This window comes from Sebastes fasciatus, chromosome 16 (assembly GCF_043250625.1).
Source record: "Sebastes fasciatus isolate fSebFas1 chromosome 16, fSebFas1.pri, whole genome shotgun sequence".
In the NCBI taxonomy this organism is placed as follows: Eukaryota; Metazoa; Chordata; class Actinopteri; order Perciformes; family Sebastidae; genus Sebastes; species Sebastes fasciatus.
This window is the reverse complement of record NC_133810.1, coordinates 29,784,775-29,812,202: the sequence shown is the minus strand read 5'-3', so window position 1 is coordinate 29,812,202 and position 27,428 is coordinate 29,784,775. Positions and strand designations below refer to the sequence as shown.

Here is a 27,428-nt window from a genome sequence, read left to right as displayed (position 1 = left end):
ACTCAAATGAAGCAAATATATCGATTCTGGCATTAAAAAATATATTTCAAAATCGTATTCCCACCCCTCCCCTAGTATGTTGTATATATTATTTGACTCAATAAATAAATAAATGAGTTTTAGCCCATACGTCTAGATGTCTTTTGAAACTGAAAGTCACCAAATATGGAGTTTATTGCCAAGCATACTGTCTCTGTTTGCATCACTCTGGACAATGTTGACTTTACACTTTGTGGAAAGAACTAGTAACTACCTGCCAACGCTCTTGATAGACGATTCATTACTAAGGTACACAAACCTTATCGAGTGAAACCTACAGACACAGAAAAGCCCCGAACCACTCAGTCAGTCTGAGTCATCACTGCATTGATTCAGGATCAAACTAATAACTAGAACAAGGGAACCCTCTCATATTCTGCAGAGATCAAAAACAAACAGGATGTGGAATTACATAGATCATCAGCCAGCTGTGACGGAGGAGTGTTGCCTGATCCACCCCAGCTGACTAATATACAGAGTGAGAGGAAAGATGGGGGACCACCACTAGTGAGTCACGACCTGAACGGACCAGAGCTGGGTTACTCACTGTCACAGGGTAGGAGGGTTCCCTCTCTCTGACTCACTGTTTCATTAATGTGGAGGAAAATATTTAATTACCGAAGCACCCGTATATAACACACACACACACGATGACAGACGTCATTCAATCACTGACTGAGGTTGTCGAGAAGGCGGGGTCACGTCGAGTTGTCATAACAGGAAGTATGACAAACAAACAGTGTTAATGTGGGCTGAGCACAGGACTGAGCTCTGGAAAGACTGCGCTCATGTTCAGAGGAAAGCCACCCAGAAAAATCTTTCCAGTTTTGTAGGCGTCAAAAATGAATCTCTTGAGAACGAACAGAAAACCAAACACTCGTGCGTGTGCTCCGAAATCTGCTCAAAAAGGGTTTTCCAAGGACTTTCATGTCAAGGAACTTAAACTCTGTGGACAATAGATCCACATTTAATGAATATAATTCATTATTTCTTTGTTGTGACAACTGTGACCAAAAACATTTTGATCTGGGGGGAAGATGTTTTTTGTATAATTTGCATTAGACATGCAAAATGTCTTTAAAAATACCACTGAGGATGACTTCCTGTGCTGTGACAGTAAACACACACTGACTGCATTATCACAGAAGCTGCCGCAGAGACTTATTTGCATTTTCATCAAAAAACACTTCCATCTTAACATTACTTTGGTCAGTAAAATAGAACTGAAAGCGATGATGTTTCAATGGTGCAACATGTTTTTGCTCATTTAGACATCAACTCCTCCGACTACTAACACAATGCAAACCAAAGACTCGTGATAAACGGAAACTATTATAGCGCTGACTGAAAAAACAAAGCACACTCAACATGTATAAAACCTTGACTCATTATCCTCTGAATCATCTTCCATGTCCTCCCTCGCGAAAGCCCCACTGCCAAACATCTAACGCAGTGTTGGGATATGTAAAAATACACATAATGCAAGATTTACTGGTAATTGAAACTGTTCCAGTTAGAAAACAGACGTGACTCCAGTGATAGGTTTCACCTGCACAACAATGCCATGCATATTCAACACCACTAAGAGTAGGGGCTGCACAATTTATCCAATATTAATCACGGTTTTGGCTTCACATAATTAAATGAACATGACTGCGGTGTTCACATTTAAAATGCTCTGCTCATGGAAACCTCTGCAGCATAAAGCGCTTCCTAAACTAATGGCTAAAGATGCACCGTCAATCAGCAGCCAATTGAAGCTGGCTGGTTATCAGCGTCTCATATGCTCATATATAAGTTTTTTGCCGGTCACACACACGTGCAGCCGCCACATGATGGTTTTACCACGGCACACAGCGGCACAGTCAGTAACATCACACACTGAATTTCTTCAGCGTGAGTGAAGAAGACATAAAGCTGCAATTTGTAACAACTGTAAGTCCAAAATAAGCTGTGGAGGAATAACATTACACAACCTTGGAACAACTAACTTATCTTACTGATTCATTCCCATGATGCTGCTCAGAGTGATCTAAGTGACCGGCTCGTTTGCTGACAGCATGAAGCTACACGCTACACAGCTCCGTTATGGTGCGTTCAAGCTCTACTTGAGTACTGGGCGATGGCGGATTATAGCGATGATGCGTTCAAATATAAAATAGCTCTAAGCAGCTTATAGTATATATATATATATATATATATATATAAAATTATAATTACTAATTCCAGGATTTATTTTTTTATCAATGAAAATAAAATCATTTATTTCCTAATCATTTGAATTGTGTGTTTTTATGCAAATAACCACTATAGAAGAAAATAACAAAGTAAAAGGATAACATTTATAATTTTTTGACGGTTGTAATGAAGCATGACGTGGAAGTGAAAGAAGCGCACTGTTTATTTAAATGTCAATTTGCAATAAAAATATTTTGTCCCCTTAAATCTGTGAACAATCGTGATCAAAATATTGATCAAAATAATCGTGATTATCATTTTGGCCATAATCGTGCAGCTCTAACTAAGAGAATTCAAAATGAGGCCTAATATGTGTTTGATATGAACCCCTCTGAGAATTAGAACAAATGTACTTTCAGTCAACTCAAAGTAACCTTGATACAGAATTGGGCTTGTGTCCAGGACTGCAGAGAATACGTGTGTGTGTGTGTGTGTCCCTGCCAGAGATCAATAGCATCAGAGTCAGTGCAGACCTCTACATGTCTGGAGAGCCATCTCTCTCTCTGTGTGTGACTGCAACACAGATGTCCCACGCAACGCAGAGGAGAGAGGGGTGAGGAGGAGGAGGGAGTCTCTGGACCCGATGCTAATGGCTCATTAGGGGAAGGTAATTACAAACACACTTTGCTGGCACAGCTTCTGATGCACAGATGAGTGCACAAGCACAATGAACACAGCAGTGCAGGACAGGGTGCTTTGGGATACACAAATTACGAAAAATAGCACACAGCAGAAAGCAGAAAAAAACACAAGCAGAAACACTGGGAGATACTGTGTGCACACACGCTCAGTTTTCACTTCCGCTACTGACTGATATGTGGAAATTCGATTAGGGCAGATGCAAGGACACCGTGAGGAAGTGAGGGACGGAGGGAGGTTTTTCTTTATACCATGTATCTTGCACTGGAGGCTGAAAGCTGCTTCTATTATTCAGTATTCTTTTCTCACTTATATGCAGTCGCTTATTCACCCCTTACCATTCTGCACTCTTTTTTTCAGGGGTAGATAAAAGGTCAACACCGGATGTCTCCTAGAATTGGAAAAGCTGGGATCCTGAAGATTAATTTGAGATACAGCTCAGCACTGTGTGTCAAGTTGTTGTAGTCATAAATCTGTAATACATATTAATTAATAAATGAATGAGTGAATTACAATAAAGGGAAAGTCAGGACATTATGATCTAAGTGCCTGATGGTCATCCCCATGATCTATTATGTCTCAGAAATTGTTGCAGCACTTTTTGGGTTGATACCATTTGTTACACAGATTTGGTGCTAAATTTAACCATTTTTTACCACACGAGAGTTAATAAAAATGATCAATAATCCCTCCTAAATACCACATTAAGACACCAAGACCTTGAGGAACACCGTAGAAAAAGCCATGCTGTGATTCGGTATCAAAAACTTTTGACATTTGGAGATTTCTGCAAGAATTGCATTTTTCGGCGATTGGATGGCGAGCACTTCTGTTGTGAAAACTGCTCAGAAACCCCCTTATTGTCAATGTAGCTAGGAAAGCCATCCATCCTCTGAATGCTCTAGATCTCTAGTTTGTGGCTGTAAAGTTTCATGAGGCTGTGATTATCCTAGAGGTCACCACAGGTCATTTATACAGTGAGGTCAAATTTCAAAACATTGTCTCCTATGGGGACTAACATCATCACACATGAATACAATTGGGCTCTTTGGATCCACAAGAGTCTCAGCTTTACAGTGATAACCAATTTATGCAATTCAAAGACTGTTTAGGGACCCCAGTAATAGAATAGATAATGGAACGTATTTCTAGTTTCATGATACCAGTATCTTCCTCAGTATCCTCTAGCCTGAAAACTGAGCCTGCTACAATCTCTGAAAGACAGAATAACGGCCGGGTCCGAGAGTTAAGGGGTTAATCTCCCTTTTAGCAGTGTTGAACAGTTAAAAATGTTCAGATCAGATCAGAATACTGCACATAGAGACAGAGATGATGTAATGATGGGATGGACACATTCTGGCATGAACCACTCAATGTCCCATGTACATGAGTAATGGCAACGGCAACCTGTCAAAGCCACAGATGTACCCCTTTGTTCAAAGAGTTAATGTCAAAATGAATTCACGCAGTACGGTTCATTACAATACCTGCCAAGCCGTGAGACAGGAAGTACACATGAGGTGACCGCAGGGCTCGATCTTGACGTCCTTGTCGTTCTCAGCGCAGATCTTACAGAGCTGGAAGGTGGAGCCCATTTCACAGTACAGCTCATACTGCTCCTGTTCAGGCAGAGAAAACTCCTGTTAGTCATCAAGTGATGCATATATCAAAGTATACAAGAGAACAGACACACACATACAGCATGTACAAGCTTCCCACCATGTCACGCCCTAATGTTAATGGGTCAGAAGGGGCCTACTACGTTGTAAAAGTGAAAGTGAAACTTAAAAGCAACTCGTTCTAACATGTAAAAGTGAATGAAACGTCACATTTTGAACACAAACAAAAAGGCTTCTTTAGATTTAGGCAAGAAAACTTCACTTAGCTAAGTTTAGGGACAAACATTGTGTTTTGGGTTAAAATAACTTCGAACACAAAGACAACTACACATTGTTGTTTTCACACGTGATGCGAACTTCAGTCTCCTGTGTGAAAACTCTGTGTTTTGTGTCCCATCCATCATCTCTAACCTACACCCCTCCACCGTTTGTGTAGTTTCACACTGTCTTTACTACAGCACCTATCTTCCACTTCTGCTCCTGTCATAATTACTACGGTCACTAGAGGTCGCTGTTGTGTTCCTTTATACCTTCTTTCGATGATCTACCATGTGAATAGATGATAAAACCTACTTGTGGATGTAGTAGGCCCATACTGACCCACATCTATGGGGCTTATAGCTTTTGCCTGGCCACAACAAAGTTAACATGCCATAAGGTGCAGCATTTGGTTACTTTAAGAAATACAGCTATGGAACTAGCCTGAGCTTACATGATGTATTCTGACTTTGTGAGGCTAAGAAATACCATGGCCAGCAGGAACCATGAACATTACTCTGCGTATCCAGATGAAGCATGTTTTCACACACACACACACACACACACACACACACACACACACACACACAAACCCACTTGTGTCACTTTGATGTGATCATGAGGCGTTGGCTCACACAAATCAGTGAGGTCAGGATTGTAACTGCGACCGTCGGGGAACAAGTAGCTGCGAATGAGAAAAAAAAATATTAGAAGAAATAAGCAGTAGAAACACACAGCAAGATATTTACTCAAAATACTTTGATCAAAGTCATGTTTTGTTTGTCATGTCTACCTACTAGTGGTACATGTTATATATATATAATAAGTAGTGGTAGAACCACGAGCAGCAATAGGAGCACTTGTAGTAATAGCTTTACTTTAAATGAGACTTTAATTAATCCTTATTTCTGACTGACCTGAAATATCAGCTATGAGCAGCTGTTAAATAAAAAATATAAACTAGGTCTTAAAGAAAAGATCAAAATGAGCAGAAACTCTTTTCCAATTAAAGTCAAATTTGCAAATGAATTCAGCTTTTAGAAGCCTGGGTATTACCACAATGATTGACGTTTGAAAGAGGGACTGATGGGAACTTAACTTTCCCCAGACTTGCTGGGGTCTCCCAGCTTGATCAAAAACAGAGGTGCTTCAAACAGGATCCCCCCCTCCTACCCGCCCCCGCTCTCCGGCTACAGTGGACTTGTAAGAGGACACAGCGCTCCTTGAACAGCCTCAGCCAGCCGTGACTGACGGCTGAGGGAAGTGCACTAAATGGAGGGAGGCATGTTTGATTTGTCTGGGGGCCTGTCAGATTATCAGGTATGATAGCAACAGATGGCCTTGCAAAACTACTTGAGGGCTCAAAGACATCCTCCTGTCTGTCTGAGACATGTGTCATCTAGGAAGTGGCTTTCAGAAGTGGCACCACACTAAAGACTATGCAAATCAGATGTGACTGATTGAGACACAAGACCCTTTCACACAGCCTGCTCAAGGCGGGATTGTTGCACCGTTATTACGCCTCGCTGCTCCGTATGAAAGGTGCGGAGGAGCTACTACCAGCGGAGGTAGTCACAGAGCCGAGCTGATGTCTGAGTAGAAGGGACAGCTGGCACGGTGGGACTACATGCACGCACACACACTGGACGCAGACGGTGTTGAGTTATACGTCACACCTCTTTTGCTCCTGTGATGGTGGCGTGCTATCTCAAAATCACACACTGGGGCAATATGCCACGGTTGTTTGGTCCAGTGTGGACCGGTTTTACCACAACCCGAAGAAGCGGTGATTCTCTCTCCTTTGAAAACGCTTCTCAAAGTATCATCATATCAGAAATTCCCACACAACAGCAGCCTATAAGTTTCACTTCACCCGTTATCATCTGGTCAGGCCAATAAAAAGTAGCTTGAGACAGACATCATTAATAGTAGGCGACAGTGATTCCCCTCCGAAACATAAATATGTTAGAGAGAAGCCGGCGTAACGGCGGTATTGTGGAATTTCTATGTGAAAGGGGCATCAGTTGATCATTTTGTATACAGTGCATACACACAAAACTGATCAATATACAAACAGAGAGTGAGCTAGAGAGGGAGTGATAGGTGACATACAAGCCCTCCCTGTAGCCGTCGATGAGGGCCTGGAACAGCGGCTTGTTGTGAGGGATGGTCTGCAGTATGTTGCTGTCATTGGTCACATAGCCAATGGCCCACTGGCCCAGCCGTGTACAACTCAGTCTGAAGATGTAACTGTTAGAGAGAGAGAGAGAGAGAGAGAGAGAGAGGACAGAAGAGCATGTAAACAAACATGTATAACAAACTTTAAATGATGTTAAAACAACACAACTCAATTTGAATGTCAAGTTTATTGCGGTAATGTATCAAGATCACTCAAATAGCTGTGTGTGGACTGTTATAATTAACTTTTAATAACACACTATGGCATCCTTATCAAACTTTAACTAGTCATAAAAACAGTAAACTACGTGTTAATGTACCTTTATTGACCTTTAGCTGAATAATGTCATGATTATATGATCATAATTAAGATAAGATCTTATTACTGTCACACTTTCCTGGATTGTATTCTTCTGTATTCTTTGTTGTTATACTGTATGCATTTAAATGTAAAGCACACTGTAGTTTACCTGTAATAAAACATGCTGAATAAACACAACTGTAGGAGCACAATATGGATTTTTCAGCCGATACTATAACCGATAAATTCTCATTTTTGTGTTTTAAAAAGAAGTTCATTACCTGTAGTGTTTTTATGAGGGACTCATATCTTAAAAGCAAATACAACCGGTCTAAATGGGATTCAATATGTTTAATACACAACAGAGTTGAGTTGAACTTTAACAACTAGCCTCAACAAAGAAGACAAGCTCTAATCTTCTCAACCGTTTGAACATGTCTGTTTGTGTGTGTGAGTTGTGGGCTGGAAGATGTATCAAGTCTTCTTTTGGGAGAAATTAAGCTCCAGATCAGAGGGACTTGAGGTGATATCATTATTGGGTGCAAACATATACCATATAAAACCATTCTGGAATAATCTTTGAACAAGTAAATCGTCCTTCAAACTTGCCTAAATTCAGGAAAGACATTTCCTTTAGTCATACTTGGCACTTTTTGGGATCATTTCATCAACAGCCACGGCGGGTCTATCCCTGTAATTAACGCTAATAGCCTTTTCAAATAGCCTCTTGATGCAATTGAAGAGACCTGATGTGATCAATTACACCTGAGTGAGCGCTGGAGGGTAGAACAGATGAGATAATTACAACTACACCGGCTTCATCCAATGAGAAATGAGCCAATAACCCCAAAAACGTTGTTTTTTTTCTCTACGGTGAAATATGAACTTTCTACCTTTGTTATTTATATAAAACTAAAACTGCAACAAACAATGGTGCTCCTGCTGCGTCTCTGAAACTTTTGGGATTTCCTTGTGCAAAATCAGAGCTGAATTCAAAGGAAGCAGCTCAGCAGAAGATGGAGCAATGTGAATGTGAAAAAGATAGAGGTATTATAAATGCAGTTCAGAACGAGTACCGGGCTTAGAGCGAGCCTTGACCACAGTATGATCCCACCTCCACATGCAACAAAGGCACCGAGCTAAATCCTCCGAGGCTTTGACTGAAGAGAGATGTGAGAAGACGGTTTGAGAGTTTCAGACGGTTTCACTGATGCTAATAAGCTGTGTTTCGCCTCTGATGGGAAGAGCTTTGCTGAGGACAGGAAATCTGCCTATCTGTGAACATGATAATGAAATGCTTCTACAATCACACATGCAGCAGAGTAATCTTCACTCTCAGTGTGATAACCATGTTTGATGTCATTATCTGCGCCAGGAGATTATGTATTCGGTTGTGTGTGTGCGTGCATCTTTGTGTCTGTCTGTCTCGCATACTGCAGGACCTATCAGCCTAATATTTGTTGTGTTCTCGTGGTTGCAGTGAAACATAATTTACTAACCACATATTTTATCTCATATGTTTAATACCGTCATCGGCTGCTGACTCCTCGCTACTCTTAACCGGCCGGTTAGGGGCCGCACGGCACGGCATCAACAGCTGCTTCGGTTTGGACTCTTGTTTCCACTACGGATTACAAATTGTTCCTCTCTTGATTTGTACACCTACTGCAGGTTAGGGATGTCACAGAGAGGACATTTTCCGACCAGTCAATAAACTTGTGACAACACCCGTGTTACCGATTACACCGGATATTTTATAAGAATAGATGACACTCAATATGTGGAGCGCTTACTTTGATCTTTAACGTTGGATGGCTGTGTGGCTGGTCTCTGGTGTTGTTGTGTAGTGTTGTCGATAGTGTTGTAGTACTCGAGATCGGTCTTGTTCTCCAGACCGGTCTTAAAAATCACTTTTTGAAGGTCTGGGTCTCGTCTTTGAATCAACCGAATTTTTACTTGGCCTTGTCTCGGTCTCAGAAAAAAAGAGGACTCTGGATTTTATTTCAAGACTGGTCAAGAACCACGACTGCGGGGATATCACTGAATTGCCGACACTGGAGCAGACACTTTCCCTTTCAGTTTGTAGCACCCGTCGTCCGACTATGTGTTGATAATACCGCGCTGATATGAGAAAATTAATTAAATGTTTTTTATTTCTATATATATATATATATATATATAAAAACGTTGGTGGGGGAAGTTGGAAAGTAATGTAATCGGTGAATGCCCGAACAACATGAAGCACCGACTACCGCAGCAAGCCTAGTCAGTAGGAGGACAGCTGTTAGCAGTCACTGTTGTTTTTTTGGGCAATTTTTAACATTTTATTTTGCTAATTTAATGGTCTGTTCTTCAACATCTTTCTCTTTGAATTAAGAGTTTATTTTGACCAAATCAGAGTTGTGGTGATTGTTGGAACAGTGGAAAGACTTACCAAGATGGTTTTGGTTTGTTTCTGCCGACTTTGAATAAAATGTGTTTTACGATGAGTTAACAAGGCAGTGAAGCCGGTCTTAGTTTAGTGACAGAGAGAAACTTGAATTAAGAATAGTACTAATACTACAGTGGTGGAGCAAACTTGCCACTCAAACACATCTCCCAGCTGAAACACCTGTGCAAATATATCTGCAATCGCTGGTTATAAAATTTGAACACATCGCCCAACCCTACTGAGCAGTCCGACGGTGTGTTTGGGGGTAACACATCTAACAGAGCTAACGGACTGACAGTTTCTGTTCAGAGGAAGCGTTAGACAGCAGTGGTCGTTTCAGACACAGCAGGCAGAGATCTGCACTCTACTGAGTGAACCTTTTCTAGTTGTTTACCAGAGGTATGATCGATATATCCTGAATTGATTTGTCAACAGTCTATAAGATTGCTTATCCCCTGTGCATGCATAGAAGTGTGTATGTGTGTGTCTATGTGGTGTGGGTGTGTGTCTGAGCGAGTTGAAGTGGTAACATGTAGTGGTTCGTGACATATGACTGCCCTCTCCCACACAGCTGTGTGTTTGTGTGTGTTTGATCCAGTTTTGCTTCATAACAATGGTATTTGCATGATTCACTCTGTGATCAGCGCCCCTCCACATTTGCATACTCAGACACACACACTGGCCTCTTCCACGCTCACTTACACACAGACCCATACACACACACGTTTCCTGTCCTGTCATTATCTGCTCTGCTCTACCATGCTGCCACGCAAGACTGGTTAATCACAGGGCATGCATGGCTCAGCTCAAGGCTATACGAGCTGCTCGCAATGAATTAGCGCTGATGTTAAAGGTATTTTCTCCAGCTACTTTCTTCCCCCCACCAGGAACTTGCTACGTGGAAGGAAAAAAAAAAAAAACACAACTTGCCAGCATTCATTTCGGAGACCAGTGTGTAGGCAACTGCAATACACACACACACATATGAACATTTAACCTCTTCTACCGGACGGACCCGGTACCAGGTTTGGCTGAGCTGTGTGTTAAAATGCTGCCTTTAAAAACTTCATAAAATGCGGAGCTGGTCTTTTTTCCCCGAATAGTTTCTAAAAGACGAGGCCTTAACGTGTACTTACTCAGGCATAGTGTTACTTAAACTGGGGATGAATTCTCTGAGGTCTTAGCTATCCATAGAGTCCAAGATCATGCATATAATCCTGGTGGTTGTGGAGTTATTCTTGATTTATTTTGTCTGTCTAGGTGAACCACACCTTCCAGCACCCTAGGGTGGACTATTTTCTCAGATTTCCTTCACTGAAAAAGCTTCTTGCTGTGTGTTTAGGGGCCATATACACCCTGCTGCTGTCATAAGCTTTGAAACAAAGACATGTTTTATGAATATATACGACAGTAATAAGTAGCTTTGGGAAGGTTGTTCAGACTGAGACTCAAGAGGTGTGACAGCAAAGCGTGGCCTGTTTATGACACACATAATCCCAAATGCAAATTTGGCAAATTCATAAACATTCTCTATTTCCGACTGATATTCGTTGCCTTTGAGCCTGAGTTCCAAGGCTATTTGCTACGGCGACCCACGTTGTAAATATTCATAAGCATTATGTGCAGACTGAGGAGATCAATTGGATTCTGAAACGGCATGTTGACTTTCAGACCTGGCTGTGTGTCTGCACACAGATAACAACAGGGAAGCTGCATGTGACTGACGGAAGGGGTTCATAAAGTCAAAGGTAAACAAAACCGGACTTTTTGGACCATCAAATATAATATATATTATATATAATATATATATATATATAGGATGCAGAAGTGTTTCTAGTTGTTCTGAATGGCTACACCCGTCACATTGGTGGGGATAACGGAACCCTTTTTCAGACAGTCTCTCCTGGAAGGCATTTATCAGTTGTTCACATCATCAGTGACAGAAACAGTTGTGTAAAGAGAGCTATAGAGAGAAGCTCAAATCCTGCTTACTTTCTCACTGCCACACAGCTGGCCAATTGACGTGAAGCGGGTGTAAATGATTGTTGTTTATCATTAAGTTACAGAAACTGTTGGACACAGTCCTACGCTGTTCTATTCCTCAGGTGTATTAATACTCCATCAATGCTCACTGTTCAGCAGAAATACAGTTTCCAGATTCCTCTGTTATCTTTAAACTGTTATTTGATGTTTCCTGTTGCTTTTCACAGTACATCACATGTATACCAACATGTAGATATGGAAGATCAAGTTCCCTACAGACAACCTTTAATAAACCTAACTTTGCTCATTTAGTCATGGATATGTAATGTTGTAGTGAAATACTTAAAACAAAGACACAGTTACCGTACCTGCCAGGCTTGTTTATGTACTTGTGTAGTCGGGCTTTGACTTCATCATATGTAAGGAAGGCCATGTAGCCGGGGTGTGTCACTGCCAGGAAGTTCCAGTTCCTCAGAATTGATCCCCACGGCTGAAAAAGACAGACTAAACAGATTAATATGCATTGTGCATGCTTTTTTTCATATGTTCAGCATAAAGTCACGTTGAGTCAGCGCTTCCGCCACAAATAGATGAGACGTCCAGATCCGATCTCAAAGATCGGGGGCCGATCAAGGCTGATTGTATCTGCTATCCTTGAGCGATTCTTCATTTTATGTCAGCTGTCACATAAATACTGAATCCAGAAATTCTGCACAAATATCCTCTTGAAAGAAGCATTGCCATCGGTCAGATAATCAGTTTACATAAGATCCCTTAATTAAGAGCATAAAGCTGCGGGGCATTAACTGGATAGTGGCCCGGCCCGAAGAGGAAGGAGATCACACAGTTTTGTTTAAACAAATGACCTCCAGCTGGTTAACACAGAATGCACTCATGACGGAAACAGCCCAACGATGAGCTGTAGTATTACAGTAGAAGACCTGACCCCACCCTACAACGTTTGGACCAGATTTGTCCTGAGATGATTGCAGTATATCATCACATTGAGGTCTTCCTGCTTTGTTCACCCAATCATTCTCACCTTCATGTGGACTCTCTGATCCCCGCCCTGCTTCCCACCACGACTCCCAACCAGTGAGTCAACCAGACCGGAGGCATGAGGTTGACCACAGGGGACTGCCTCGACTGACACACAGGTTACAACCAGTCAGTCAGTAGCAATTACTACCTGCGAGTATTTGCTTTCATAGACCATTTTGCACTATTAAGCACACTGACCACCATTGAGTTCATGAAAAGTCAGTGATGAATCAGCGGTTTAAGATTTTTTCTAAGCTTTTTATTGTTTTGTTTTGTTTCATAACCTGATACAAAAACAACACACAGTGGGCTACATCTGCGTCTGAGAAGTGAAGACAATAGGGAAGTGCCTTAAACTTGCATTCTTTCTAACAGCCAGCAGGGGGCGACTCCTCTGGTTGCAAAAAAGTCTGATTGTATAGAAGTCTATGAGAAAATGACTCTACTTCTCTCTTGATTTATTCCCTCAGTAAACATTGTAAACATGAGTTTATGGTCTCAGTCGCTAATTTCAAGTCTTCTTCAATACAGCATGATGTTCATTTAGTAAATGATGGTCCCATTTAGAGTCAGATAGACCATAAAGCAGGGGATGCTTTAGGGCGAGGCTACCGTGTGATTGACAGGTCGCTACCATGGCGGAGTTGTACGTGTCTTCGTCGTTACCTTTGAGTGTTTTCAGTTCATGAAGGTTATTTATAACCTTTTTTGGTCGCCTAAAAATCTCTTATTCAGCTTTTGATTGTGCTTAGCTCCACCCTCTTGATTGGGACACTGACCCGGACAAAATAATTCCTCAAGTATTCACAATCTCAGTTTTCTTGTTCAGAGTGTGCATGCAAAGTACAAAAGTTCTGCCAAAGTAAAACACTGCTTTAAAGCCTCACCGCCCACACACCATCTTGAAGCCACATGGCCAGTAATCTGTCAACAGGAGGGATCTGAAGCTACACACACACACACACACACACGCACAAGCACCAAAATAGAACCAAAAACATCAAACAGACCAAATATTTTCTACATTTATTTTGCTCCTCCACTGTTAACTTAGTGTATCAAACCCATACATATGGCTTTGATCCTGTGCTGCTGTGTCACACTGTTCCAGTCACTGTGCTGTTTTGATGTGAGGTAATTGGTAAACTAAGCCGTGGTGCAAAGCCACCGTCATTGTGAGTCTGCATATATTCAAACATAACTTCTGCTGCTTAAAAACCAACAAGGTATGTGACTCGGCCTCCAAGAATTTTATTATTTACTTATTGTTTTTGACCACAGTACTGGGCCAGTATGGGCTGCGGTCGAAAAGTCAAGAAATGACGTCCTGATGTAATTTCCTAACCACTTTTCCTTGACCTGGATGGAAAACGTTATGAGGTCAAGGAAAGATGTGAAGGAGAATTCAGAAGGACTTAAAGGAAAAGACAACTGTGGTGTTCAGAGAATCCGACTGCACTTACACTATAGGCTCCGTCATTATGATGCGACGGTGGCGGATGTTATGACGCAGGTTTGCCGTGGTAAAACTACAATTTAGAAACGATGATGGACTACCAAAGACGCCGCTTCTCCCCCGTGCATTCTTAAATAGCTCCTTCAGTGACTTCAGTGCTTCACCTGCGGTGTGTTATAGAGAGATACCACAGGTCCTTCTGCTGCTGGAACACTTTACATCAACATATAATGAAGGATTATCTGACCTTAAACCTGGACTCAGTTTAGCTCTCAAACAGGCACTGCTGCCCCTACTGCCTTTTACAATCAATGCTCTACTTAAGCCTCCTCTTCTAGATTATTCAGAGTTAAGTTTGCTTCCTTCCCATCTTCACCAACATGTGGTTGGATAGAGGAGTTTCCAGACTGGGACCCTCTGCAGAGAGGCTTGATATCTAGATTATTCAGCTAAATTGAAGAAATGGTCTCCCTTTCTCTGAATCACTCTGACTACATTTAAGGAAAAGTAAACTAGCAAAGATGATCCCAGGATCAGATATGACGTGCTCCCGCTGTTATCAAGATGAAGCCACTCTGTGTCACATATGGTGCTGTCGATCTCTGGTACCATTTTGGAAACAGAAATTTCAGTTTTCATGTTTTCTGTTGTCGGTTTGTCCTCTGGGTTCTCAGAAAAAAAATTACTCCGGTATGGATTATGTTGAATGCTGCCATTTCTAGCAGTAATTCGACAGCAGATATCTGTCTTATTGTATAAAAATGTAATCCACAGTGGAACAGATCCTAAAGACGTTCTTTTGTGAAGAATTCCTTGAAAGGCCTCGCATGTAATCGCCAAAACCTGTTGTATCTGCATACAGTAAGAACCAATAGTTAAGTGCTATGTGTCAAAATAATTTGATTCACATGTTTAAACCTTATTTTGACCAACCTGGAAGAGGCGTGTGAAAATGTCAAACTCAAACACGGAGATGTAGTCGTTGCAGGTGAGGTCGATGGTGGATTTGAGGGCCATGGCCTCCAGGCCCGAGCTGATGGGATGCACTTCGTGAAGGCACTGTCGGAACACTTTCCATGGCACTATCGTCCTGCAAGAGAGCAACGAGCCAAATCATAAAAGGCAAAGATGCAGAAACTTGCGAGACAAAAGATATAAATGTACATTAGACAAATGCAATGGAAGAGTTTCTGTACATCAATTGCATGACAGGAACTTTGCAAATTCACAGCTGATGTGAAGATTCATAGATGTGGTTGAACTTTTGTTTTACTCACACAGCTCTTATGGCTTTAGATTAGATAAAGCAATGAACAGAAAGGGTTACACATTAAAGTGATGGTGAAGTCTGGTGGTACAAACTGAGGGGGCGTGAAGTTTCTCACCCACAACTGATAGAAATGTGCCGTTGGGAAACGAAAGTATCGGTTGGTGATGACATTTCTAGCAAATGTCAACATAAAAAAGGTATGTGTTGTTGATGGTGTGATCAGCAGCCTCAGTGGCCAAACATATGCAAATAGCTGGAATGGTACAGGCTACAGTTACAACAACAACAACAACAGCCAAAAACGGCTCGTTTTGTTACATTCTGCGTAGCTGCTTCATCACTAAATTCACTTCTGAGAGTTTTTGAGGCGAGAAATCAACTGTGTAGATTTTGAATATTGACAGTTTTACAATATTAGATGGCCAAGCGACATTTGCTCCAATGTTTTCAGAGTTCAGAAGCTCCAATAACTAGCGCCTGCCGGGGTCGGTACCTCGCCAGCCGGGCGGTTGCGCTCACAGACCGTTATGAGCTGGCTGGAGCTCTCTAGAGACCGGTCTGTAGACGAGAGGCTTTTATTTGCTTGTTGACAGTTTGTTTAAATATCACAACACAAATGTCCATTATAAATCAACGAGAACCTGTGTTTATCTGCCTTTTTGGAGTTGCAAAGCTCCACAATCGCCCGCGGGCGTAGCTTGCCAGCCGGCCGGCAGTAGCAAGGGAAGAGGAGGGGGAAAGAGCCGCCTCTGACGGGGCAGAGGCATACCTGCTGAGACAACATATTACTGGAATATCTGGAGGGAGATCAGTCCACTGTTTTGTTGCTCTAACTGAAAAAGCAGTTTGAGTAAATGTTGTGGATCAATGTTTTATATTTCCTGTCTCCCCTCGTTGATGATCCTGTTTGTCTGACTTCACCATGAACTGTTAGAATAAATAGTTTAAACCTGCAGCATCTTAAAACATAAACTAACAGAACATAAACAATTTGTATTTTTGTCCAGTGCTCTAAGAGTTGGTTTAAAGGCCTGGCTTAGCATACTGCAAAATACAACGCTTTAACCGCTTCGTACTGCATACTACTGACGAATGCAGCATGTACTGCACACTGCATACTGCGTTCGTCAGTAGTATGTAGTGGGCGGTTTCAGATGATGCCCAGCCGTGTGCAACACAACGAAGAGTGACATTTGATTTCTGAATCAGAGTAAGCTACGAGGCCAGCCGATTGTTAATTCAGTGCTGGTACGATGACGGTAATAAACTAAATTGGACAGAAGCTGGTGATATCACAGCAGCTCCTGAGCCACCAGCTGAAACAGCTTTTAGTACCAGCACACAGTCAGAGTTAGAGGAGAGGAAAATGAGCTCAGAGGGAGGGAGACAGAAGGGAAAAGAGACACCACAACGACAGCGAGATAGTAATGAGGAAGAATACTTGAATGCTTCATGACGGCAGAATCCCTTTTGATAATAATCAACTGCACTGACGGGAACATCTCTGTGTGGCTCACCGCATGGCCGACCACAACTGTTAATATTAACTTGCCTGTATACATTAGCCCACATGCACACTTCTGTGTCTGACGCCACCTTACTGGAACACACGTAGAATGATACCTTGAATTATGCATCTGTTGCAATCAATTGCAAACTGTACTTCAAGAAGTATAGCTGGTTATCCTGCACATATGATTTAAACAGCTCGATATATCACATGCAGATATTTAACACATAGAATTCATTGATCTGAAAGAGATCATGTGACATAGGTAATGGAGTTAGCTCATTTACTGAAGCTGACTATGCTCAATCTGTGATTGAATTATTCAGTATGACCTTGACTGGGTAATTTATGAGGAAAGAAACCCTTTTCACAGAGCTCCTCTAGTAAGTTCTTGCAGGGTGTTGGTCTCCCAACAGTCCTCTCTCCGGATTGATGACAAGCATATAAGTAGGGCTGTGTATTGGCAAGAATCTGGCGATACGATACGTATCATGATACAGGGTTTCACGATTGCGATTTTTTAATCTAATTTTAGGAAAACTGTCATATAAAGAACTCACATGCATAAAATCTGAATAAAAAACATTGTTTTTTTCTTTTTACTTCTTTATGCAATCAGAACATCGGGATCTGCATTTGCATTTATCACAGTCACGGTAACATCCAACATCATAGCACTACTTTGAGAGGGTGCATCTCTTTGCAAATAAAATAAAGCATTGACTGAGTGAATCTTTGCGTGTAATTGCACGAGAAGAAGCCAAGATGAGGCAAAGCTTACTTTTCTCCAAAAAATTTCCTCCAGAAGTCGGCCGCATCAGCTTTGGTGATCCTGAAATTGTCCCCCTGGAAGTGTCCTCCGGGGAAAATGGCTTTAATTTCAGCCAGCATGTGGCTGAAGATCAGAGACAGCTTGGTCAGGTTCCTCCTGCAGAAAAGAGGCCAGAAGAGAGAGGAAACACTTATTACAGTTAAGCATATATGGAAATCATTTGACCTTCAGAATTCTGGACATATTTGCAAATTTAGGCCTACAAAGTAGGCCTATGGGAACTGACAAAACACTTTAAATGTATTATTGTGGCGCTAAAAGATGTGATGAAAATGTTTGAGTGCTCCTAAATGAATAAGTAAGGCGCACCAGTGCAACCAATGTAAAAAGTTAGTCTGGAGCTCTGCATGATGTGATGACGGTCACACTTGATCACATTCAGAGATCATTATGTGATAACTTCAAAACCAAAACCAGCTCTATCATTTCCCAGCCTGCAATGTCACTTCTGCAATTTTAAAATGTACTGTCACAGTGACACAGCTGCTCGAATTAACTCGGTGCTGATTGTTAAAACCGATAACGCCTTGTTAACTTTCTAGCACAAGCCAAGATGTTTGATCAAGTAGATGTCATGTTAAGAGAAGTCACGTTGAGCGGTGCCAGTCAGAGTCACATCTGATGAATAATAATTGTAAAACAGAAAGAAAGTAGCTCCGTCAAACCGTACAAAACAATCCAGCAATGCAAAATACAAATAGACCACAACTCGATTCAGTTTTCAATAGGTGTATTAAACCAAGCAAGCAAAGCAATATTGGTGTGTGCATGAGTGTGCACGTGAAAGACTCATCCCGAAGTCTCTGAGTTCAGTCCACTCAGTAAAGAGTCCGCTTTGTTTTCCCCAAAACCCCCAAACAGTTCCAGTTCAATCCTGTTCACAACCACAAAAAGAAAGACAACTCAAACGTCTTTTTAAATTAGAAATAGCAGCGTCTGTATTCACAGTTTAGTAACAGTGATCATTTACAATATATACAGGAGGCCCTCACCTCACCGTACCATCAATCAGTCGGTCAGGTTTGCAGTGTCGGCCTTAACCAGGGCAGCTATCAGGATTTATGGACACACCCTTACTTAGCTAGTCAGGCTGCAGTTCTCTTTACATCTTTACATTAGCAACAAGTGTTCTGCACATCTGACCACAGCTGGTATTGTAAAAATGGTGCCATCAGATGATCAACTGTTCTCATCTTGTAGTGTACTGTTTAGCTTAGCCATGTTGAGATCAAGTTGAAGAAATACCAAGCACCACCAGCCGGTGGGAGCAAATATTTCCCTTCATAATTTGGTATTTTCTATTCTATTTCCATTCCATCCAAACAATGTACAATTTGCATTTAAATTGCATTAATAAAACACAGTGGAGCAATGCCACAGGAGAGAGATAATTAAAGACTTTCAGAACAGTGGAGTTAAATCTTTTTTCACAGCAGTTAGACTTTGATGAGGTATTGAAGTGTGTCGTGAGATTACTGCTGAAATAGCTGAGGTAGGGATAGTGCAGTTTAAGTTTACAGTCCAGCAGCCACATATAAATTAGCAATATTCCTAAATCCTAAAGGGAAGCAGGGAAGGACACTTCAGGAGGGTTCTTTTTTAGCTTATTCTTTGGGAAGCGTTGGTGATTTCTCGTCTCCCTCTCCTCTGGGATGGGGATTTGTCTCTAGCTCCCTGTGAGATTAGACTGCATGCTCGTAAACACTTCAGGGTAACACACAGTAGACAGGGTGACTTTGCCCAAGATGTGAGTGTGTGGGACAAAGACAGCTCACTGGCTGTGGGGTGCTGATAACAAGCTTTGTGCGTGTGTGTGTGTGAGTGTGTGTGTGTTGTACCTGGAGCACATCATCCAAACTTTTAATTCTTTTTTCAAACCTGCACACAAACAGGCTATAAGTTTTGTTTACCCCACCTCTGTGATTCAAGAATTACTCCACTGAATTAATCATCTTAAGTAGGTCTGTGTTTGGGGTGACACTGTGTCATATTTTCCAATATCAATTAAAATTTCCTGTTTCTGCCGCTTTGGATTTAATCCAATTAACAAACATACGGATGCTGCACCTTCGACGTGACAAGCTCTCAGGGCAGCTCTACTTCTCCGTCCTCTCATGTTGGACTGAAGGCAGACTGGACGCTAAAATGACTCGCTATCATCCTCTCCAGGTACAAGTGGTATTTCAAGGGGCCAGGGCCTACTGGTTAGCATGCTCATTTCAGTAGATAGCTCCGCAACAAAATAAGCACCGCCCACCAGCCGGAGCACAGCCAATAGGAACGCTCTCTCTCTCTGAAATGACCTGTGATTGGCCAAAGTCTCCCGTCACAAGCTAGATTTTCTAAAGCCTGAAAACAGAGCCATGAGGAGGAGCAGAAGTCTAGTTTTCTCTCAGAACACTTGAATAACAATATGCTGAAAGGTTTTTATGGATTTCTTGCCCAATGATGCCAAAAATATTCTACCTACTGCAGCTTTAAATCTGCTTTTAATGTGTGATCCATTAGTCCTCCCCTCCTTCTTCCTCTTTGATTGGTGTAGCTGTTCTTGTTGCTTTTACTCTCATTATTACCATGTCAAGTGCCTTTGAGTACTTTTTAAAGGCCTATACAAGCAAAATGTATTATTATTATTATTATTATTATTGTTGTTGTTATTATTATTGTGAAATCAGAGTGCACTCATTCTCAAGATAAACCTGTCTGTATTATATTTTGGACTGCTGATTCATGCTGAAGGTACTGAAGGTACCTTTCTCTGGTTTATACATCTGGATGGTATTTACAAAGTGAGGCAGGTATGATTTATCTTATGATTGAAATGTGTTCTGATAACAGACTACAGTAAAGCTCAATGTTGTTTGGGTGAAATTATTCACGACAAAGTAGCTGCGTATACTTTCTGTCCTTGACCACGCACACGGCTTTTGCATGCGGTTAACACAACAACGCTGACAGTGGTGTGACTCAATCCACGACTGTGACTGAGTACAAGAAGCATAAGCTACTTAGAAAACACATCGAGACTCCAATTCCTTCAAACGGCAAACACCAGATGCATTCTTTCCATACTAGATTGATCAAGATGTCAAATAATCCAGAGGGTTTCCCGTGCATTGCAATTGCAGAGTAGTGAGTGGAATAAAGTAAAGAGGGGAGCTGCAGGTTAAAGTGGGATGAGTGAGAATCACTGTTCTGTGCCTTGGCGGTAGCATACACCCCACTGTGTGTGTGTGTGTGTGTGCGTGTGTGCGTGTCTGCACTGACAAAGCCAAGCCCGTCTCAGTAATTTCATGCTCATGCTTTCATGCTCTCCAGTCAGCATTAGGTCTCTAATCAACCAAGGACCAGCCAAAAAAATCCTCCATTGGGATGCAGAGGTAAACACTGCCGATTCTTACACAATGCTTGTGATTTAAACTCAATTTCAAACTTCGTTGTGGAGCAGGGCTCAGCTCCAATTACTCTTTGCTTATTGCATCATGCTCTGCTCACTGACGATGAGACAGATAGATATATTTTTGTAGAATCTCACTGGACAAAGGGCAGATTGTACGGTCAAGTCCTCTGCAATAACATTCTACTTGGTTTGGCTCGTTAATCTTCCACGAGTGTCCTTGCCATGCCCTGTGCCATTAGACTGGTTGTGTAATCTGTGCCCCAGGAAAGCCAGCCCATTCATTAGGGCTAATGTACTCAGAGTGTGTGGAGCCGGGTGTCCACAAACTGTTGGCTGACTAACACAGCTGGCTCTGTTATGTGCATATACAGTACATGTATATCCAATAAAGATAAAATAGAGCAAAACACCAGCCGATTAGACGGTTGTCAGGCTATTAAATGGGCGTTATCAGTCGCTGTAAGCCTCATAGATGTGGGTCAATAGGGGCCTACTACATCCACAAGTAGGTTTTATCATCTGTTCACATAGTAGATCACCGAAAGAAGGTATAAAAGAACACGACAGCGACCTCTTTAAGCGACGGTAGTAATTATGACGGGAGCAGAAGCGGAAGTCAGGCGCTGTGGTTTAGATATTCTATAAGGAGTGGAGGTTGGATGATGGATGGGACACAGGACTTTCACCCAGGAGACCGGAGTTCCCATCCCATGTGAAACCAACAATGTGTAGTTGTTTGTGTTCGTAATTATATAAACCCAAACCACTATGCTTATCCCTATACTTAAATTTGTTTGTTTCCTAAACCTAAAGAAGTTGTAGTTTTGTTGCCTAGACCTAAAGAAGCCTTTTTGTTTGTGTTCAAAACATGACGTTTCATTCAGTTTTACAACATGTTTTAACGTGTTGCCTTTAAGTTTCACTTTCACTTTTACAACGTAGTAGGCGTAGTAGGCCCCTACGGCACAGGAGGCCCCTATGGTGCTTATAGCGACTGATAACACCTACTTAATGGCCTGAAAACAGTCGAATCGGGTGAAAACACAAACTTGCTGAACGCAGCCTACATGGTGTCACTCCGTTGTTGTGGTGACACCTGCAGTGCAGCTCAACCGCCCACTACCTCTATTCCTACTGGTTTCCTGTCACCTCAGAGATATCACCAACCTCTGTCACAAACTGTTGTTCCTCCAGCTCACTGTAACAGTGAAACTTAAAAGCAACAAGTCTATAAATAATGCAGTTAATTGATAATGATGTACCATAAAAAGACTTTCCCATTTTGATAACTATTACCAACATTTTTTTAAATGTTTCGACCTGAATAAAAGCTACATGCTTTGATCCAATAGGACCAGGTGTGTTTGTGCAGCTGACAGCAGAGATACGGTGAGAGCAGAGTGGCCATAAGGGACTGTAATGGCTTCACAAAGGGACTATCAGAAACATGAGATGTCTATCAGATCTCTAACATGCTGCTGCTGCTGCTGCTGCCGCCACAAGGATGGAGGCTGGCGGAGGACAATCAGCTGCAATGAGGGTGAAGAGGAGAATACAGAGTGCAGAGGAGAAGGAGTGGGAGGGAAGGTTGGGTGAAAACACACTGCGGGTCAAAGCAGAAAGACGGAGGAAAAATGGGAAGAGGAAGGGCACTCAGGAGTCGCTGATTTAATTGTTTCGTTGGATTGTTATTAGCATCAATTATTCAGGCAAATCATTTGTCACAGAAAAGAGCTACAGAACGCTGTCCATTAAGACAGAGAGACAGAGACAGAAGAGGGAAAATGAGCTGCTAAACAAGACAAGGTGGAAATCTAGTACATGGCTTGTGGTCAAATTGTTACACGGATAGTCGGTGGTGTCTATAATGTGAATTCATAATGAATGTTCATCTGCAATTTTCTGTAGTGGCCCCAGTAATATTAGTCTTAAAGTGTACTGAAGTAGCATATCACATGTCACATGTCACATATCACATGTCACATATCACATATCACATATCACATATCACATATCACATGCATGTTTAGGTTGAGTTTGAGTCAGATAATTGATGACTGTCCGCGCCTCGCTGTAAAAGCCTGCTGACAACGTGATTGAGGTTCATGCGGTGTTTCCTGTTGAATGAGAGGTTTGAAATCCGAGAAATCCGGAGACAACAGGAAGAGGAAATGGAAGCTGAGGATTACTACAGGAAACTAGATGACCAAGCATGTGAGGCCACACGAGAACAGCGGTTCTTAAACACTCAGATCTCTCGAGCCAACAGGCTCAGACAGGCAGAGAGAGAGAGAGAGAGAGAGAGAGAGAGCTTGAGGAGGCCACGCCAGTTTCCAGCTTTTTACAGATTAAAACGTCCTTCATCTCTACTCCCACTCAAAACACACCAGATGCAGCTGCACCATGTGACCACGTCTTGAAAGACAAACCAGGGCGGACAAAGTTGAAGTCTGGGAGAACTGGGAGATAGTAAATCCCCTCCATTTCTACTGGTGTCACAGGTACCCTGCTGCCTCCGCCGTGCCAGATCTTCAGGCTGTCGCCTCCACTGACGTCCAGCCAGACCTCCTAGTCCTGTCGCCGGTCTCTGCTGTCCGGTCGCCTCCAGCAGGGTCCCATCTCCGTGGCCTTCCTCCAGTGGGGTCCCGTCTCCGTGGCCATCCTCCAGTGGGGTCATCCACCCAAGGAGCTTCCGTCAAGTCGTCCTCCAGAGGTGCTCCGCCTGCCTGCCCGTCCTCCAGAGCGTCTCTGGCCGTCTGGTCGTCCTCCAGAGCGGCTCCGCCCGTCCTCATGCCTGTCCTCTAGAGCGGCTCCACACTGTGCTGGTGGATTTTGAGGGAATATTGAACTCCAAACCGTTGGGATACATCACCTCCAACGTGTCCGACTCTGACCCTGTCACTCCAAATACCCTGCTCTTTGGGTGGCAGGGACGACTCTCTTCCTCAAGCAATGTACGTCAACACCGACTTGATTGGGAAGAGGAGATGGCGCCATAATCAAACCCTGGCTGGTCATTTCTTGGCGAGTTTCATCCGGTATTATGAACCCAACCTGCACCCTCGACCTAAGTGACGATCGTGGATCCTCGACTTCCTCGCTCCCTCTGGCCTGTTGGACAGGTGACCCATGTGCATTCAGGGTCAGATGTCCAAACCATGGAGGTCAAGGTCAAGACTCACACCTATCTCTGTCCAGTTGTCCGGATTGTCATATAATGTGCATGCAAACTCATCATGATGTAGGCTACACTTCCACAGCTTTAACACATTTAACTACATTTAAAAGTTTCATGCAGGTCACTGAATTTCTGCAAAAGTTTCAGAATAAAAACCTTAATAGGAAATGAAGGGATTCTGTCCACTTAAATGCTACGGGGCTTTTAATCTGAAAGGGATACAGGAAGTATTGAGTTTGTATTATCAGCATGATGCAGTAACAAAAACTTAACAGGAAAAAGAAGGAAGCTTCAAACTAAAATATGACCAAATATACGTATCAAATAGGGCTGGGCAATACGGCCAAAATCATTGACATTTTGATATCGTTTTGACGGTTTATATCGTCATATTGCCTATGAGTGTAATAAAGTTTAAGTTTTTAAGCTGGGCTTCTTCCTGAGTGCTTCCTATTAGACTCTCTTTTTAACTCTAACTGTCTGTTCCCTACTGTACGTCTCTATTTCCAGAGAGAGGGAGGAGAAATCTGTGATTTACTCCTCTTCACACGTCCATTATATAATCAGAGCTTCTGAGTCAGGATGAATGGACTACAAAACATCTTCATGAACACAAACTCTTGTGGTTTTGTATTTTTACCCCATTCTTTATCTTTCTTGTGCTTTTTATTGCTCTTGATTGATGACCTCAGCTGCAGGGCCGGCCATATAAACACAGAAACCTGTCCCTGACTGACTGAGCCAGTGATGAAGTTACACCACTGGTCAGTCGAGTGTTGGAGGTTTTGCTATTTGGCGTAGAGGGACTCGTACACGGAGATGGTGCATCTCTTTGGAAATGAAATAAAGTATCGGATGAGTTCATCTTCGCATGTAAACTATTAATTAAAAATCGATACAGGGTTTTTGAGAAGCGATACAGTATTACAAAACAAAATATCGCGATACTCAATATTTTTGACAAAGGTCACAGGAATTTATCGGCTCCAGCTACAATCGGCAGTGATGGAAACATGACATATCCGGGTACACACGCTAATTTCCTCCCCCTATTCCTATGAAATGCTTTGTGATGCGCGTTGAAGTGAATATCTAATAAATTAAATCAACAGGTATCTGGACAATTATTATGATTTATTAACGTACAAAGCCACCAGACTCCAGTCAGATAACGGTCCTTTTACCTCGCTGATCGTCATAAAACACACTCATCAAAACCGTCTTTGTTAGACTTTCCACTGTTCCAACAATCACAAACTCTGGTTTGAGATATATATATATACAAAAATAATTAACCAGCGTAACATCTTGCTAACTCTGCTTCTGGGGCCGGCTGGTGCATCCGTGTCGTTGAATAGGACACAACAGGAAAAAAAAGCACACACAGGCCAGTGCAACGTCACGGCGTACTCGTAATGGGAAAGGAGTTTATCGCCTATTTTTAGCGGGTTTCCCGTTTTTAAAATGTGTCAAATGGTCCTTTTATGGGTGAAGTATTCCTTAAATGTCATGAGTGAGTTGGGTTTAAGTTCGAGTCATAGAGGAAATACTCCTCCGTGCCCATTCCACACAATGTGTGTCAGCAGATTGAGAGAAAACCTTAGTCAGAGTGCAGTGAGTAAGCCTAGCAACGACCCTCACCACGCACCCACACACACCTCCCCCGTGCTCTGAGCCTCTTGGTTCCTGACTGAAGCGCTCTGGCTTCCTCCTCTTCTGCTCCGCTTCCTCCCCAGATGGTTCTACTTTCTGGAAGCTTACTCATCTCAGCCAGGCTCAGGCCTTTAAAGCCTTCCATGGGAACGCGTGACATCATCACTTCAAAAGCATGACTGTTCGCGGTGACGTACCGGCATGTGAGGACGCGTACGAGATCGTTCTGCAGAACTGATACCGGATACCAAACTACATTCCACATTAAATATCATGCACGTAGATTCAAGAGATCAGAGAACTGCCAAGAACTGCCAGTATTGACTAAATATGAGACTAGGCTATAAAGACTATAAAGAGTATTAAATGAAAGACAGAAAAAAAGTCACCAGGAAACACTTCCTGTCCTTTCAGCTTAGTACTTCAAACTAGGGCTGTGTATTGGCAAGAATCTGGTGATACGCATGTATCATGATACTAGGCTAACGATTCAATATATTGCGATACTGTAAGCAAGGCGATATATTACTTTTTTTTAAATTACATTTTAGGAAAACTGTCATACAGAAATAAACCTTTTTAGAATAGGCAACACATTTATACTGCATGCAAAACAATTGCATGGATTTTGCCCCAAACTGCATGTGATTATCATAAAGTGGGCATGTCTGTAAAGGGGAGACTCGTGGGTACCCATAGAACCATTTACATCCACATATCTGGAGGTCAGAGGTCAAGGGACCCCTGTGAAAATCACCATGCCAGTTTTTCCTCGCCAAACTTTTGCGTAACATTGGAGCGTTATTTAACCTCCTTCTCAACAAGCTAGTGTGACACGGTTGGTACCGATGCATTCATTAGGTTTTCTAGTTTCATATGATGTCAGTACCTTCACTCTATAGCATAAACCGAACCCGCTACAACCTCCGAAAGATCAAATAGTGGCTGGGCCCAACGGCGAGCAGTCAGACACATCACTTCCATCTGTCCTCCTACAGCCTGCACTGGTAAAAGGAAAGTCCAACTAAGCTCTGAAAACAGAAAGTTACTGTATGAATGATTGTGTCTGCAGCCCCATGTGCCAAACAATAAGTAACTAAGTAACTTCACTAAACTCTCTAAAGATTGATAATCAGTTATTAACATGAGGTGAATTGAATGTCACTTTTACAGTGTGATATGACTCCTGCGATAGCTTGGTATGTTAAAAATGAAGGTATATAAATTGCTATCTCTTATGAAAATTGGACAGATGTGACACCTGTAACGGAGCTGGATCCAGGTTTTATGGAACATTTATTGAAGGTTTAATGTAAGCTGTTCATTCTCTATGCTGCACAGTGAAAAAGTTTAAGTAGCGGACAGTAATCTTACATTTAACTGCAAACAGCAAACTCTGTAT

The 27,428-nt window shown here is 42.2% G+C and overlaps 1 protein-coding gene across 1 annotated transcript in view; it reads right to left on the bottom strand.

Annotated features, from left to right (window-relative positions):
• The window catches only part of cblb (Cbl proto-oncogene B, E3 ubiquitin protein ligase), a 51,541-nt gene that overhangs the window by 14,448 nt on the left and 9,665 nt on the right, over positions 1-27,428 (bottom strand). The window contains exons 4-9 of the mRNA XM_074610266.1: positions 17,745-17,891; positions 15,117-15,273; positions 12,055-12,176; positions 6,906-7,043; positions 5,391-5,478; positions 4,404-4,535 (exon numbers count right to left, since the gene is read on the bottom strand). Coding sequence (XP_074466367.1) covers positions 4,404-4,535; positions 5,391-5,478; positions 6,906-7,043; positions 12,055-12,176; positions 15,117-15,273; positions 17,745-17,891 — 784 coding nt within the window. The remainder of the gene's footprint in view (positions 1-4,403; positions 4,536-5,390; positions 5,479-6,905; positions 7,044-12,054; positions 12,177-15,116; positions 15,274-17,744; positions 17,892-27,428) is intronic.